Raw genomic sequence first — 17,390 nt, forward strand, 5'->3', positions numbered from 1 at the left:
CCCCCTCCAAAGCCACGTCTGACCTTCGCTCCGGATGCCCGTGCAGGGGCCCGGACTGCTGAGCAGACCCGCCGCTGGGCCTCTCCTGGGCTCCGTGACTGTGCACCCACGGCCCAGAGCCTCTGTCTGAGGACACTTACTGTGACACGGTGTGGGCTCACCCAGGGAGCCGCAGCACCAGCCGGGCAGGCCTCGCTCGGGGCCCCCACAGCACCCACCGTGAACACAGCCCACCCTAAAGCAGGCCCTGGGCTCTGGGGCCTCGAGCCCAGTGTGCGGCAGGGGAGCTGAGACTCTGAGGAGCCCCGGACAGGCCAGCACCGAGCACAGCCATTTCCTCCACCACTTGGGGCTTCGTGCATGGAGTTCCACTCACCCCAGGAGGAGACAGCTCTGTGGAGGAGCCCCCAGGTTCAAGGATGGCGGGCACACATGTTTCCCCGGGCCACTGTCACAGCCAGACACCCCACGCGGGGCGCCTGCTTCCTAGGGCAAAGGCAGGGCTGTGTTTTCTTCAGAAACCTTCCAGCTGATCCTGGAGTTCACGGCCCACACCAAGCCGTGTGTCTGTGAGCAGGTGGCCTCGCGGGCCAGGGAATTTCCCTAGCTGCTCACTACCCTGTCTCAAGGCCAGGCTTTTGCTAAAGTGCAGAGCATTCCTCGTTTGCCCGCCTGGGGCAGGAAGCCAGCACGGCACAGGGTGCGAGGGGCTGAGTGGCAGAGACTCAGTGAGTCCCCTCTCTTCTCCGGAGAGGCCAACACTGTCCTTCGGTGTGGACTGCTTTTCCTCGGTGTGTCCCCCTGGTGTGGAAGGGGCATTCCCCAGCTGCACCGTCCCCCAGGCTTGCCCGCAATGTCCTGTGCGGCCACCAGAGTGGGCGGTGGGGGCTTAGAGTGCTGCTCTCATTCCCTTACCTTGGGGAGGGGTCAGACAGGCAGTGGGCATTGTGGACGGACAAGGGGCCACGCCCTAAACCTAACGAGTTCTGGGGAGGCCTGTGTGGCGCCTTACACACTCAGAGACAGAGTAGCCACACGATGAGCCAATCACAAAACTCCCTAACTAAAAGCAGGTCAGGGCAGGGAGTCACGTCCCGTAGGGGCTTCCTTGCCAAAGGTCAATCTTTCCATCACCAAGCCTATCTATCAGTTGTCTTTGTCCATCTCAGGCAGCACCAAGAGTGCAAGGCCACCTCCTTTTCCAGACCTCTCCGGGCACGCCCTCCCCCAGGCGAGAGACCACAGCCCCTCACAGCTCCACCTCCGTGGGCTGTGAGCTTCCTTGTTACCTGCCCTGCCCCCCGCGGAGGTAAAAGAAGGGTATGCCTCTCTGTTTGCTTTGTATCCAGTCCCAGAGCTTTTCCCACTTGGCTTTCTCTGGTCTGCTGACTGACCCCCAACACACCTCATGTAAGCCTCTGAGGACCGCTGGAGCCCGACGTGGAAAATCAGCTGCAAACTGCCGTCCTCGGGAGCATTTTCTCAGTCTGTTCAGATACTGCTTCCCAGCCATTCTTGTCAGTTTGGCTCAAATAAACTCACAAAAATTCTCCACAGGTTCGGATGTTTCTAGTCACCAGAATTCCAGAGAAACCCACCCAGACCCCCCTGCAGACCCGACTTGGTGCTGGGGACCAGCAGGGCCCACTGCACCCACCCGCTGCCCATTTCAGTGGGCGAACCTGGGGGGGTTTCCTGGGGATTCTGGACCTGCTGTTGTTAAGGCAGGAGGCCCTAAATTCATTTAGCTGGGGTTTTGTTTTTTTCCATTTAAGCTGTTCTTTAAAAAAGAGTCCTCAAGGTGGAAGTAAAGGTTAAGAAGTGAGGTAATCCAAGCTAAGAATAAGGGTTGAGATAACTCAGGGACAGGAATAAAAACCGGGTGGCTGGGTTTTAATTTTGGCTTTTCTTCTTATTTATTTATTTGTTCACTTATTTCTTATCCTCATCCGAGAACATGCTTATTGATTTTATAGAGGGGAAAGGAAGGAGACAGAGAGGGTGAGAGAATCAATTGGTTGCCTCTTGTACGCGCCCCAACAGGGGGACCAAACCCACAACCCAGGCGTGTGCCCTGACTGGGAATCTGTGACCATTTGGTTTATGAGATGGAGTTCCAACCAACTGAGCCACACCGACGAGGGCTAATTCTTTTTTTAAAGATTGTATTTATTTATTTTTAGAGGGGGGGAAGGGAAGGTGAAAGAGGGAGAGAAACATCAATGTGTGGTTGCCTCTTACGCATCCCCCACCGGCACCTGGCCCGCCACCCTGACACAGGCCCTGACCCGGAATCGAACCAGCGACCCTTTGGATCTCAGGCTGGCACTCAGTCCACTGAACCACACCAGCCAGGGCTGATGTTCGCTTTTCAATTGGAATTGCTTGCTGAGAGCCTGAACAAAGCCTATTGGTGGATAAATAACAGCCTTAGCTTGTTCAGCTCAGAAGACAAGGGCCGTTTACTCCCTCCAACTCGGATTCCAGGCATTCTTAATTACAGAAGAGCCCATGTGGAGGCAGGTGACAGAGGGCATTTACCCCGCAGGACCAGCAGGGCCCGGTGGGGAGTTCCGACCCAACCATAACTCAACCGCGGACTCGTCCAGGGCCACACCCAGCGAGTGGGGCCGCAGCACTCCGGGTCCTGGCGGCTGTATTAGGCAGCCGGGGAGAGACACCGAGACTCGGGAGGTGACAGCCCCTTGGAGCTCAACCCATAAGACACCCCCCTCACCCCACGGTACAGTGTCCCTAGAAACACGTTCGGAGTCTGTAGATCTAAAAGAAAACTGGAACTGTGGAAGCAGCGAGGCTTCTGAACTCCCTCGGGACAGCCGGTAAGGAAGGGAAAACAGCTTGCAGAATTCTTAGATGTCCTGCAGCCACCGAGACAAAGGCAGTTGGCGAAGTCCCAGGGCATTCCAAGCGGCCGCGGGAAGCCGAGGCTATCACTCCGCTGAGGCTGCGGCCAGACGGGCGGCACCCACAGCCGCGCTCTGCAGACGGGACCGGCGCGCTGCTCCCAGGCAAACCGGCGAAAGCCTCTCGTGGCAATGCCCCCGGACAGCCAGAGGACGCGAAGAGGACGCGCAGCGAGCGACCAGGGGGGCCCTTTGGCCAGGCAAACAGCTGGGCGCATCAGAAACCAAGCCTACCGACGGGGCCCAGCGCCTGGACTTCGCCGTGGGCGTAAGCAACTCAAGGACGGACGGCGTCACGGCGTGAGCACCGCGACTGGAAGCCTCTCCCCCCGGGCCCGACAGATGTACAGCGGCGGGCGAATCCGCCCCAAACGCTGCAGAGCCCCGGGAAAGCGGTGCGCGCGGCCCCTTCCACGCCAGGCAGGGTCGGGGGCCTGCACCCCGACGCCCCGCCTGGAGGACACGCACAGGTGCTCGTCACGGTTTGTGCGCGTTCCCGCCGGCTGCGGCGCGCCCTTGCAGGGCAGCAACAGCCCCGGCCCAGGGCCGTTGTGTTTGGGAAAAGTAACTCCCAGTCGGGGGTGCGCAGTGGCCGGGCAAACAACACGACCCACCTGTCCCGGCCTAGTCGGCAGCACCTCTCCGCGCCTCGCACCCCAGGCCTCTGGATGGGTACAACTCCGCTCGGCCCATTGTCGGGCCTTCTACTCTCCTCCGCCAACCGCTCTCCCCAGAGCGCGCCTCCGCCTGAGAGCTTTGCTTCTGGTAAACAGCCTTCTGCTTCTAAGCCAGCCCCCCGCCCTGGGCATCTGCAGGAAGGGGCATGTGACCAGCCTCACTGAAAGGAGGCCTTCTCCGTTACGAACAAGGACTTATTAACCAGCGTAAAGAATGGCTAAGTCAGCAGAGGTTTCCTTTCATAGTGCGCCCCCAGGACTCGAGGACTGCAAAGACCGTGGCTTACCACCAGGAGACTCTTGTTCATTGGAACAGGTATCAATTAAGGACTCTCTCCGGCCTCGTTGGAAAGGACCTTATGCGGTGCCAACCACCGGACGTCGCCCCAGTATCTGACCCTCGAGTCCACCTACAGCGAAGATCAGAGGTTTCTTGAGGTTGAGAAGCTGCCGACATCAGAGGTGGAGAGCTGTATGAAGACACTGACAGGACCTGCATCCCTACAAACTGATGTTGAACTTAAAAAACCTCCTGCTTGCCCTGGCCGGTATAGCTCAGTGGATTGAGTGTAGGTTTCTGGACTAGAGGGCCACTGGTTCGATTCCCGGTCAGGACACATACCTAGTTCGCAGGCAGGTCCCCAGTAGGGGGTGTACACAAGAGGTAATCACATAGTGATGTTCTGTCCCTCTCCTTCCCCTCAATCTACAGATAGATTAAGTCTTTTAAAATGAGATTTTCTTTAAAAAAAAAAAAAGTGTTTGATTGCCTTTACCTGTCCACTAACAACATTGGTCATGATACTCGTTATACTTGGTCTTTGGACCTGGCCCACAACCCAGGCACGTGGCCCAGCTAGGAATCGAACCAGGGACCCTTTGGCTGGTAGGCTGGCACCCAACCCACTGAGCCATGCCAGCCAGAGTACTTGGGGCTTTTCTCAAAGCTCCTATGTATAGTCCAGCTGTCAATAACTGCCAATGGCATATACTTTCTGTATTATTAACAATACTCTTCCCATGGTTCCGCTTTGGAAAATTTAGAAGGAGTGTTATTGCAAAAGGAAGGTAAGGGGTGCATGTGTTTCTGAGAGGAGTTAAAAGGCAGTAACTTGTCCTAATATTCGATTACTTCTTTTTTTAAAAAAAAGATTTTATTTATTTACTTCTACAGAGGAAAAGGGAAGGAGAAAGTAAGGGAGAGAAACATCAGTGTGTGGTTGCCTCTCACACACCCACCCACGCTGGGGACCTGGCCCACAACCCAGGCATGTGCCCTGACTGGGAATCGAACCAGCAACCCTTTGGTTCACAGTCTGGCGCTCAGTCCACTGAGCCACACCAGCCAGGGCTACTTATTTCTGAACAAGTCAAAAGAGAAAGCTAAGCGGGACAAGGGACACTGTAGAAGAACAGTGAAGCAGGAATGTTGAGAAAGGAATTTTATGCAGAAAGGTGTGGACGGAAAAGGGGCCACGCACTAACCCTGCCGTGGGGAGGCCCGCGTGGTGGCCGTACACGCTCAGAGACCTGGAATGACCCCACGGCGATATGCACATCCAAGTTCCTAACTACAAGTGAGTCACGGGGCTAGTCATGCCTGCAGCTCCCTTGACAAAGGTCAGTCTCTACCTCAACGGAGCGAGTGAGTCCACTGTCTTTTTGCCTCTCAGACCACACACCTTTGAAATGTCAGCATGATCTCCTCTCCCGGGTCACGTCAGGGCACGAGGCATGAGCCCATGGCATTGGCCTGTCCCCGTAACCCACGTCCGAGCCGAGCGCTCCGCACCCGCTGACCGTGGGAGAGGGAGCGTGCGTCTCTCTGCTTCTCTGTTTATCCGATCCCAGAGGTTCCCACGCTTTGCCTTCTCCCTCATCCACCACCAATGGGCTTCACGGAACAGCCCCTTACCTCTCCTCCTTTAGGTCTAAAGTATAAACTAAGTTGCCAAACCGCCATTCTCCAGAGCATTTGCTCAATCCACTGAGATTCTGCTTCCTGGCTTCTACCGTCAGTTTGGCTCAAATAAAGTCACAAAAATTCTCTGCAGGTTGGGACGTTTCTGATAGCCACACACACTAGGCACGATTCCAGGGAAGTGCTCACCCCCCAACCCCACAGGGACCACTCGCTACAGTAACCCAGACGGAAGCTGACAGGGCTGGAAAGACACGGGCCCCCCTGCAGGGCCGCCGAGGGGCAGGAAACGTCCTCACGAAGCTCTCGCCAAGTGCCTGGCCTCTGGAACGTTCTAGGCAGTTATTGTGATTCACAGCGCTGGGTCCTGACAGCCTTGGCCCCGGCGGAACCTTAAAGTTGCAGTTCCCAGTGGTTCAACTAGCGGGAATCAGATGAACAGCGATGACACCTGAGCGCGTCTCCTGGGCGGACGGTGAAGACCGGTCTAGTGTGCCCGCCAAACAAGTGAATGCCGTCCTAGATGCAAAACACAGGAGAGCGAGGCCGACAGCAGAACTTGGGCGGTGAGCGCTTTCAGGTTAGAAATGATCCAGTGTTTTTCTTGTTTTTTTCTTTTTTTAATACTTTTACAATTTATTTATTTTTAGAGAGAGAGGAAGGGAGGAAGAAAGAGAAGAGACATTGATCAGTTGCCTCTGTTTATTTCATGTTTAAAAAATATTTTTAAATTGTATTTATTTTTGGACAGAGAGGAAGGGAGGAAGAAAGAGAGAAACATTAATCAGTTGCTTCTTGTATGGACCGCCTGCCCCCAACCAGGGGCCTAACCCTCATCCTAAGCATGTGCCTTGACTGGAATCGAACCTGTGACCTTCTGCTTTGTGGGACAACACCCAACCCTCTGAGCCATGCCGGCCAGGGCCAGGGGTGTTCTTCTGAATGGAGGCCCATGAGAACGGACAGCCTCCCATTTACCGGCCTTTCCCTTTTGAGAAAAATTCAGCCTTAACTTCCACCCAAGGTTACGGTCTTGGCCCATCCCAAACGGCCCGTCGTTCAGCAAGACAGAGGCGGACACTCGGCAGGCGCCTTCCTGGCACCGTGTGATGATGCACCATGGCTGGTCACCTGGCACCATGGTTGGTCATCAGCACATCCTTCGGATCGATTTGTGACCAAAGGGGGGACGTGTGGGCAGAAAAGGGGCCACATACTGAACCTGACCAGCTCAGGGACACCAGCAGGGAGGGCCCTACAAACTCAGAGACCAAAGTAACCGGGCGTCTAAACATTTAACTTCCTAATTAAAAGCGGGTCCTCGCGGTGGTCGCGGCCTGGGCCTGTGGCTTCCTTGACAAAGGTCAGGCTTCGCGTCAGCTGAGCCCACCCATTGTCTGCATTGAGGACAGAGCACCCTGGGAATGTCGGGGTGATTTCCCTTCCAGGCCCCTCCGGGCTCAAGACACTGAGCCCTGGCTGTTGGCTGGTTCCCATACTCCACCTCCGTGGGCTGTGAGTGCTCCTTGCTAACCGCCCTCCCCGCCGGTGTAAAAGCAGGGTGTGCCTCTCCGTTTCACCCTTTGTCCGATCCCAGGGGGTTCCTGCTTTATTTTCTTCTGACCCCTTTAATCTACCACCAATAGATCCCATGGAACCCCTTAGGTCTCCTCTTTGATTCTAATGTAAAGTAAGCTGTAAAACTGCCATTTTCTGGAGCATTTTCCAATTCATTGAGATTTTATCTTCCCAGCATTGTTCTTTCTCACTTTGGATCAAATAAACTCATAAAAGTTCTCTACAGGTTTGGACGTTTCTTACCTGGAGCATGTAACAGAACCAAGAGCCCCAGTTGGGCGGGGGGTGGGGGGGCTGGTTCTTCTCAGGGACGGACCTGGAGTTTAGGCTGCAGGGGCTGGTCCACCTGTCCCAGCAGAGTGTCCTGAGCTGACCCAGTGGGCAGAGGGCAGCCCCCACACCCTGTTAAGTCATCACAGGGTGGAATTCTCCCGGCCTCGGTCTCGTTCACCCCCATCAGCATAGTCCAGGGCTGGCTCGGGGGACACCGTCCAGGGCCCTGCAGGTGCTCCCAAATTGGGAATAACCAAGCATCCTGGCTCTGGACGGTGGCTCAGCTGGTTACAGCACAGTCCCCATAGGGTTACACCAAGGTGGTGGGTTCGATCTCCCATCAGGACACATTCAAGAAAGAAACCAGTGACCGTATCAGTAAGTGAAACAACAAATCCGTGTCTCTCTCTCTCTCCAAAAACATAATTAAATAAAATAAATCACACATCCCTGAGCCAGGGAGAAGGCAACCCAGAGAGGGGAGTCCCCTCCTGGGAAGGGGGCCCTGAGGGTCTTCCCACTTCGACCTGGACCGCGCAGGGCGCTGGGGAGAAAAGATGCCCCAGGGCAGGAGGAGGAGGACGCCCTGTTTTCTTCGGAGAAAAGTAAGTGGACAAGGCGAAGGGTCCAGCGTCGGGAGAACGGGATCCCGGAAACAGGAGTGCTGGACAGCGTGCAGCGAGAGGACCCGAAGTCGGCGTTGGAGCATAGACGCGCTCGACAGGAGGGGGCGCGCAGGTCACCACGAGGGAGTGCTCCCGGCTCCCGGCCCCTCGCGCCCCATCCCGACCCCCGCGTGAGTCCAGGAGTCCCTCCGGGCACCCCACCCTCCCGGGTGCACCGCCCGCCGCTCTGCCCCGCACACGCCCCCGCTGCAGCGCGCGTCCCAGCCGGGAGGGGGCGCCCGGCGGGACACCGGCCGAGCGAGGCGGGGGATTCAAGCGCGTTATAAGGCGCGGAGCCCGTGAGCGCTCTATTCCGAGACGCTGTGCTCCGAGCCGAGAGGGACCCGCCGCCCAGATGGCCTCCGCCTGGACCCGCCTGCTGCTCGTCTGCGCCTGCCTGCTGGCTGCCGCCGCCGACCTCGGGTCCTGGGACCCCGGTGCGCCCGCAGGGAGCCGCGCCCTCCAGGAGCCGATCCCCGGGAAGGAGCCGCCCGCGGGCGCCCTGGAGAGCCGCGCGAGGCTCGACACCGGCCCGCCGGTAAGACGCCGTGACGCGCGGCCGGCCCCCTCGCCGCGGGGACCTCCGGGCCTCAGTTTCCCCACCCGAGCCTGCGCCTGCCCGCGGTCCGGGACACAGCGAGGGAGGAGGGCGGCGGGAAGCGCGGGCAGCGGCCGGACTGACGCTGGACATGTCCCCTTTTCTAACGTGGGGATCGAGACGCCGCGCTACCGGGCTCCGGGGAGACAGGGGGGCCTGGGCGCCGCCCCTCTGCCCAGACCGGTACTACAAGGCCAGCCTTGACCTGGGCTTCTGGGAGTCTCCTTTGGCACTAAAGCAAAATTCTGCTAGACCAGGGGACACGCCGTTTCTTTTGGGGCGGAAGGAAGCTGGGAAATAAGTGGAAGTAGCTTGATTCTCATGAAACTGGAAAGAAGTGTGAGCAAGTGACCGACCCCCTCCCCGACCTATTTGGTGGAATTCCCTGGACAAACAACTACCTTTTTGCGGATCTGGGGGAAGGAAGTGTGGGAGGGGTCAGACCCCCCCTGATGTGGACTTCTGGACGTGAAGGTGTCATCTCTAGCTCCCCGCCCTGCACCCTCCTTCCTAGCTGCGGTGGAGGCTCTCAGGTTAGGGAAGTGGGGGGAGCCTTCAGGGGGGTGCAGTGTGCCGCCTTTCCTAGCAGCAGACCAGCCGGGAAGGTAGTTTGGGGTCCCCATGAGATCAAGATTCTTAGGGGCTGGACAAAGGGCGGAGCGGCAGTGGGGCTGCAGTCGGTGCCTCTGCTCCCAGCACCACATAGGCCAAGGACACCCCACCCACAGGGGTGGTGGCCAGCCCTTCCAGCTCCCTGGGAGGGACCTCCCTGCAGCCCGTGGTTTCTCCCACCTCAGCCCCTGCCCAGGGATCACAGGCAGACCCCTCCTGGTCAGCCACACCCCAAGGGGCAGGGCCACCAGCTGTGAGTTGGGGATACACTGCCAGGAAGCACAGGGGAAGCTGGGGTGCTTCCAGGGGGGGTTCTGGCCTTGGACCCTCTTTGGGGACCCAGGTGGAGCCCCTGAGGCTGGAGACCAAGGCAGCTGCCAGCACCAATGCCCCCCCCCACACACACACCGCAGCAGGCCCGTCTCCTAGGTCCCCGGACCAAGTGGCTCCACCTATTTCTGCCCCCCGCCCCCAGGCACACTGGGGCCCGAGTCCAGGCACAGGCCCCGGGGCCGGCTGTCCGACAAGGCCAGCTCGCCTGCCCAGCCAGCCCTCAGGGAACCCTGCCACAGGCCTCCTTGGGGTGGCATGAAGCTGTGATGTAGGACCCAGGTCCCTGCGCTTTCGGTGAGCAGCCAGCAGGTCGGCGCCCTGCAGGGCCCACCATCCAGTGAGACATGCGGAAGCCCAAGAGAGGACAGAGGGCCCCGGTCCTCCTCCCACAGAAGCCCCCACGTCCCCCCGGCTGCATGGTGGCCCCTGAAGGGAAACCCAGTTCCTGCAGAGTCCCCACGAGGCCACCAGGCCTGGCTCTGGTGGAAGGACCCTCCCGTCAGCCACCAGAGTCAGTGCCCATGACCTCATCAGAGCCCTTGGGCCAGTTCCTTCCCATCTGGCCGCCTTGCCTGGAGCTGGGCCGCCCGAGGCCCGCTGCCCACACGCCGAAGGCCTCTCCCCGGAAGGCCCCTCCGTGCCCCTACCAGTCAGAATGCAGCATGCGGGGGCTGGGCACTTCTGGGTCTGTCCCTGTCCTGGCTCGGGTCGCTGTCCTGAAGAAGATGGGCAGCACGGCGCCCCGTGTCCAGGCCTTGAATCCTGACATCCCAGTCCTGGGCCACCCAGACCCCCAGCCACTGCCCTGGCCCGAGGGCTGAAGTCAGGGCCCCTGGGACTTTGGAGGGTGGGGGTGTGGTGGGGGGACCTGCTGATAGCTGGAGACCCTGGCAATCAGTTGCCTCCTCCTGGGCACCTCTGGGTGTCAGCAGTGGGACCCTCCGGGTAACTCATATGGAGGGAGCTGGAGGGGGCCTGGCGCCCTGCAGGGCTGCCTGCTGCCTGCTGCCGAGCTCTGCACCGGTCTCCCTCCGCCCACACCGGGGTCCCGTCTCCCACAAAGTCCAGGTGGCAGTGTGGCCTGGTCCTGTGGCCTGGTCCCCAGGGGCCATCCCCAGGGGCCATGCTGCGAGGGCCCCACCATTGACAAGGACGGGAACCCGAGGGTGCTGGCGGCGGCTGTGTTCCAGGAGCCCACCACGCAGCCGGCCCTCAGCCTGAACCCCAGGGACACCTGGCTGTGGTTCCTCAGGCACAGTGACAAGGAGGACAGAGGCAAAGACAGGAAGTCGAAGGTGAGCAGGGGAGCCCCAGCCTGCATGTGTGAGTGTACCTGTGGGTCCTCCCTGAACCCCCAGGCTGCCACCCTCACCCCTACACCCCTCGCTGGCCCCCCGGCACACCCCGACCACTTCACCAAGCACAGACCCTCACCCTTGGCCTGGGGTCAGAGAGCACAGGAAGTATCAAGCTAGGGCCCAAGTGGCCCTGAGTCTGCGGCCCGTTCCTTCCATTCACCCTGCACCCCTGGGATGCCAGGCAGCCCTGCTGGCTACCTGCTTTCTCTTCCCTCTGCATCCTGGGTGGGAGGCCCAGGCTGGCCTGGGAGGGCAGCTGTTAAAGCAGGGATCCTCACTGCCTTCTCAGCAGAGCCTGAGCCTCCCCCACCCCGCCCCCTCCCGGAAGGCTGACCTTTACCTCAGAGGTCAAAGGTCAAAGTGGGAGCTCCTTTTGCTTGCCTCTTAATGGGGGGTGACCATGATTCCCAGCCTGCCCATTCAGGTGTTCTCACGTCAAGTTTCCCTCCCAGCCCTGCCTGCCCAGGGCCCCGGAGCCCCGTGACATCCAGGGCCCCACAAGCACCACGGTCCTGTCAGAAGGACGGCAGAAGAAGTTGCAGCAGCTGCTGAAAGGTAGGGGCACCCCACACGGGCTCAGGGCTCCTGTGCATGTGGGGGTGGGCCAGACCCCTGGAAGAACCCAGTGGGAGGCCTGGGTGCTGTGCAGGGCTAGGGGCAGGGCTGGGGGCGGGGCTGGTACTGGTAAGGAGGCGGCTCCATGGGGAAGGGTGGACTTGACCACCTCGTGCTCAGTGGGTGCTTGGGGACGGGCACCCAGACCCCATCTAGAAGTTGGGGGAGCCCAGGGAAGGCCAGGAGACCTGGCCCCAGACCCCTCAAGTGGAGGCAGTCTGGGGAGGGGGCGTCAGGCCCCTTGAGCTTTCAAAGTGCCCCTCTGATTCCCCTGCGACACCACAGCGATTTAAGGCTCACCCCAGTCAACACAGGCCCGCTGAGTGCAGCCCCCAACTCCCCCCCCATCACTTCGGCCTCCCCCTGAGGTGCCTCAGCTGCTGGCACGGAGGCCCCTTGACAGGCGCCAGGAGGACGGGGCAGTGTGGGCCCAGTCTGGCAGCCCCAGGTCGCCCCCTAGCCCCCTTCAGGCTGGGTAGGTGAGCCGGAGGGCACAGCAGGGTGCAGCAGAGCAGAGCGAGTTGTGGGGTGTCCCGCGCTTTGACCAGCGCTCCCAGGATTTACCAGGTTCGCTTTGTTACTCAGAGCCTCTTGACAGGCTCTCCCCCTCAGGGTCACGGTCACGTTCAGTTAAACACAGCAGCTCCGAAGAAACCAAAAATACCGTTTCCGTAGAGCTCCAATAATTATTTACACTCAGCTTCCTTCCAAAATGACGGGGCCTGGCAGATGGGGTTGCATTCGCCGGAGCAGTAACACCGTGCACAGAAGCAACAGCACGGAAGAGGCCGTGTGGGTAGAGCAGGGAGGCGAAGTGGAGAACAAGGGCGTTGGCTGTGTCTGTCCTGAACTTCCCGGTGGCCACAGTGTGACCGGAAACAGGAACAGCGGCGGGGTCAGGAGGCAATGTGCCTGTGGGAGCTGCAGGCTTGGAAGGGTCTCCCGTGAGAGGTTTGGGGGGGCGAGGGCCACGGAAAGGAGCGCTCGGCGCGCAGCAACCGCTCGCTCTGTGCCAGCTGCGGCCGAACGGCAGCGCGAGGACGCGGAGCGCCGCCCAGCCCTGGAGGACGAGGAGGCGACGGGGGATCCGTCAGTGGAGGCGCTGCTGACCCAGGCCTTGAACCGGGGTTCGCGGGCCCGGCTCGTGGAGGCCGCCTTCCATTGCCGCCTGCGCCACAACGCATCGGTGGAGCGGCGCACGCTGCACGAGCTCAGCGGCTACTACCTGGTGAGTCCGTGACCGGCGGCTGGGCAAGGGGCCGCGCAGGGCCCCGGGTGACCGTGCATGCGCCCCGCAGCCCCAGGCCGAGGGAGCCTTCTACCGGGGTCTCGGCCTGAACCTGACTAGCGGCCAGTACAAGGTGCCCGTTGCCGGTTTCTACGCACTTGCCGCCACGCTGCACGTGGGTGAGGCCCGGGGAGGAGGCGGGACCGGGTGGGGGGACTGCCTGCCAGGGCGGGGGCGGGGGCGGGGGTGGGGGTGGGGATGCTAGCCCTACCTCCTCTAAGCCCTCCCAGAGCAGCGGAGGCCGGAATTGCCGCGCCCCCGGAACCGCCTGCGCCTGCTCATCTGCATCCAGTCCCGGTGCCAGCACAACGTGTGAGTGGACGTGGGGGTGGGGGACGGGCAGCTCAGGCAGCAGACCGGGCGTCCCACCAGGGCTTGGGAAGACTCTTTCCCCCATCCCCACAGCCGCTGTGGCCTGGGTGACGGCAGGGCTCCCTTCCCGGCAGCAGGAGGTGCTGTTCACAAGGACACACCCCCGCGCCTGGACCCCGCAGCCCCCACCCCCACCCCCAGGGGCAGGCCTGGATCACCTGCTCAGAGGGCCCTTTCCGGAGCGCTTGCGTCCCTGGCCCCCTGGCTCTCTCACCCGCTCCTGTGAACCTCTCACTGAGCGGACCATGCCCACCTTCCCTCCGCACCTGGTCACAGAAGGCAGGAGCTGGCAAAAGCTGGAGAAAGCACAAAAGAATGAAGTTCAAAACTTCTTCCTCTAGCTTTGCAAGCCCCGGCATCGGCCTGACCGGGCCTCCCAGCACCCCGGGCTGCAGTACGGGTCAGCAGTGCGGCCTTTGGCCTGGGCCGCGCTCCTCCCCTGGCCCTCAGCACCTTTGGTTCTGGGGAGACTGGTCTCCTTTGGGGGACCCAGTTCAGATACCTCCCCCCACCAGAAGACCCGTCCAAGACAGCTGTCTCCTTGGCACTTTGCTGGGCCCTGTGTCCCTTGGGAGCTCATGCTGGGGTCTGTGGTGGGGGCTCAGGCCAACCCTTCCTGCTCTGGCCGCAGCTCCCTGGAGACCGTGGTGGGCGGGCGGAGCGGCATGGAACTCTTCACCATCTCTGTGAGCGGCATTCTGTATCTGAAGGTGCGGGGCCCACTCGGCGTTGGGGCACCCCTGGGTGTGGCCGGGGGGGTGGCCTGGCAGGGAGGGGTGCTGGTGGCTGCTCAGGAGCTCAGGGTACAGCCCCCTGACTCCAGGCCTGGGGGAGGTTTGGGGCCCCACCACAGCCCTCAGGCCAGTGGGGCCCGGTCTCCAGGTCTGACACCTCCCAAGTCCCTCACTGAGGGTTGGTGCTTCCAGTGATGGCAAGGGGTCAGCTCCAAGGCCCAGGCTGACCCCCTGGTGACCTGGGGGGCCCTGCCACTGCAGGAAGCAGGGCACATAGTCATTTCCCACTCTGGACCCTCAGTGACAATCTCTCTCTGGGGGTGGGGTTTGGGCAAGCAGTGGAGGACGGGATGCAAAGGTGGGACTCACTGGCAATGGCGCCTGCATGTGCGGACAACAGCCCCCGTTTATGCAGCCCTGCGCCAGCCCCCACGTGCTTTGTGTAAGTGACCTAGTTCACGTCACGGCACTGCGAGGTGGGGCTCCCGTCACTCCCGTTTACAAAGGGCACCGCGGCTTAGAAGGGCTAAGTAACTTGGGCAAGCCCGAGTGCACACAGCTGTCGGAACGGGCGGTCCAGCTGCAGAAAGGAGGTCTGGCCTGGCCCCAGTCGCCTCCCAGCTGGCTGGGAGGAGTCAGATGGCTCTCGGTACACCCGGGGTCAGGCGGGTCCCCCGAGTCTACAGTGCTGAAAGTTCCCAGGGGGTCCTGCTGGTGCGTGGACCTCATTTGGAGCAGCCAGGCCAGAGTACTGGCTGGTCGCACGATGGCCCTGTCAGATGGGTCAGCAGCCAGGCCTGTGGGGCAGGGCCACCCTCAGCCCGGTGTAGAGCCATCCAGAAGTCCACTGGATGCTGGAGCCCTTGCTGGCCCCGAGCAGGGCTCACTCCCAATCGCAGGAAGCGCTGGCAGGGGTTCGAGGCTGTGTGGCCAACACGCCCTCCCCCTTCCGCAGAGGAGGCAGCACACCTCCGTCTTCCTGGACAACGCCAGCAGCTCCCCCGTCACAGTGCGCAGCGGCTCCCACTTCAGCGCTGTTTTCCTCGGCATCTGAGAGGCACCGCTGCGCAGACCAAGCTGAGTCCTGGCGAACCCAGGCAGAGGCTGCGTCGTGCAGGAGGCGGCCCACTGCGACTGCCCGCAGGGGCCTCTGCGGCTCCGCCCAGGACAGCTACTCCAGGCAGCCCTGCCCTCGAGGACCAGGAAGGAACCCGGGGTCCAGCTCTTACCCCGGGTCAGTGCACCCAGGGGCACTTGCTCCACTCTGTGCCTGGCTGTGGGCCTGGGCCCCCTCCTGGCCTATCAGGAGGCTCGCCTGCAGCCTTGGCTTCTCCACTGTGGCCCAGCCCCGTTTCCATCTTTCCATCTGTGTGGAGCGGTGCAGGACCCCTGGGGAATCTGGCGTGGCCAGGCCAACTTCAGCTTTGGCTGCAGCCTCCCCCCCACCCCCAGGGCTTCCCAGTCCCTGTCAGCCCCTCCCCTGGCTGTGCCGTTGGCCTCCCACGGACTGCAGGGCACTGCCTGACACTCCCATTGTGGCTCCTTGGCACAGCAGCCTTAGACACCAGACAGCTGCCGCAAAGGGCTTATGGGGGGACAGGGCGAATCTGGGCCCAGCTTCCAGCTTTTTGCTTTTAATGTGCGCCCGTGCCCTGGCCGGCTCCACTTGCAGATGTGGTTTTTCAGAGGAGCTGCCTGCCCCTCTCTGCAGGCCTGTTCACAGCCAAGTCCTTTCCTGTCCCCTAAGGCTGAATCACTGCTGGGACCCACCTTCCCCTGAAGAGCCAGAACCTCTTGGCAGGCCCCGCCCACCCAACCACCCAGAGCAGGGGGAAGCTGAGCCAGTAGTCAGCAGCCCCTAGTGCCCAGCCACGGCCTAGCAGGGGCCAGCTGGCTGTAGGGCCCTTCAGAGCATCTGCCCCACTTGAGTGGAAGCCCCACGCTCAGGGGGAGGGGAGACCGTGCTGAGGAAAAGCCAGTCTTGAGAGGGCTGGGTGCCAAGTCCCCGTGCTTCTGCAGTAGTGATGGGACCTGGGGGCAGGAGCACACCCCATGAGGGGGCACAGCTGTCAGCCTACAGCACACTCCTCCCAAGGAGTAGGACTGTCCCAGAGCAGGGGGTCCCTCGGGTTACCCCCACCCTCGCCCCTCTATCCACTGGGCTCCCATGAGACCTGCTCCCACAGGACACCCTCGGGCCCAGCTGGGCACATTCAGACCTGGGAGAGAAGAGGACCACAGCTACTGTTGCCTTAGCCTCCTAGCTGGCCTCAGGACGACTTCCCCAGGAGCTCAAAGTCTCCACTCCCGGCCAGGTGCCCCCCACAATCGCAGCCCCCCCCAGCACTGTGCCCCCTTGGCAGCTGGGCACACTTCTCAGTAGGACCTGTACCCGCCCTACCAGGAAGTGCCAGCTGGCTGTGCCCTGCGTCCCCATGCTGTCTGATAAGGGCTGTTGTAGCCACAGATATTTTGGAAAAGTTAGCTTTTACCCTTGAAAAAGCCACAGAGCTCTCGCTCCCTCAGCCTAAGTGCTAAACACATCACTCTCTGAAGTCCTTCTTGTGTGATCTGCCAGGCGAAACCTTTATGTAACTGACTTCACAAAGTGGTCCAAGCGTGAGAACTGCTGCGTGATTGTACAAAGTCACAAAAATAAAGTGTGGACCTCAAAATACGGAACCTTCGTCGTCGGGGCCACCCAGAGTGGGGAGTGGCAACAGGCTCGGCCTCCAGGCAGATGGGAGCAGGCCTCGCCAGCTCTGGGACCAGGGCCCTCGGGGAGCTGGGCCCTGTGAGTCGCAGACACCCCATTTGCCCCAGGAAGACGCTCACTGCAGAAACCGCTCTGTCTCCCGATGCCGAGGTGCTCAGGGTCTCGTCCTCTGTGATGCACAGCCCTCCTCGGCCATGGGACTGGGTGCAGAACGGCCTGGGGGAGGGGGTGGGGTGTGCGCGCAGAGGCCCCCGAGGTGCCTGTGGCAGTGACGCCAGTCCCACTAACCAACCCGCGGGGCGATAAGACTGTGTGCGGGCGGGGCGGGGGCCAGCGAGGAGCACAGGACAGCCCGGGAACAGCAAGCTTTTAAAGTCTTGCGTCATCCTGACACGAGCGTGGGCCCAGAGACCCGCGACCTGCTCTCCTGGAAAATCACAGCAACACCGACAGCCTGCTTGACGCAGAAACAAGAACCTGAAAAGTAGGAGCGTCTTCTCTTCTTCCAGGTGGGCGGTCGCACATTTTTCCTTGAACGTCGGACAGGAGGGCCCCTCGGGGTCGCTGGGGTGGGGACCTCGGCCAGGCGGAGCCCACCGGCCACAGCAGCTTGACGGTGTGGTCCCCTGAGCCAGGTGCCGGCTCACACCGGGGTGCCCAGCTGTGAGCCCCAGGACAGCCGGGAGGGGACCTCGGAAAGCAGCCAAGCCCGGGCTGGCTTCAGAG

The 17,390-nt window shown here is 61.2% G+C and overlaps 1 protein-coding gene across 2 annotated transcripts; it reads left to right on the top strand.

The window, feature by feature from the left end:
• The first annotated feature begins 8,310 nt into the window (after positions 1-8,310).
• Positions 8,311-16,886, top strand: ERFE (erythroferrone). Of its 2 annotated transcripts, XM_053919293.2 has the most exons (8): positions 8,311-8,576; positions 10,772-10,876; positions 11,392-11,494; positions 12,571-12,782; positions 12,853-12,961; positions 13,064-13,154; positions 13,846-13,924; positions 14,904-15,134. In XM_053919293.2, exons 1-8 carry the CDS (start codon positions 8,394-8,396, stop codon positions 15,000-15,002), a joined length of 981 nt encoding a protein of 326 aa, XP_053775268.1. In that variant the 5' UTR covers positions 8,311-8,393; the 3' UTR covers positions 15,003-15,134. The 2 variants fall into 2 exon arrangements, with proteins under 2 accessions (XP_053775268.1, XP_053775267.1); XM_053919292.2 differs by lacking the exon at positions 13,846-13,924 and having other exon boundaries at positions 14,904-16,886.
• Positions 16,887-17,390: the final 504 nt, after the last annotated feature.

Source organism: Desmodus rotundus, chromosome 2 (genome assembly GCF_022682495.2).
Source record: "Desmodus rotundus isolate HL8 chromosome 2, HLdesRot8A.1, whole genome shotgun sequence".
NCBI classification, from domain to species: Eukaryota; Metazoa; Chordata; class Mammalia; order Chiroptera; family Phyllostomidae; genus Desmodus; species Desmodus rotundus.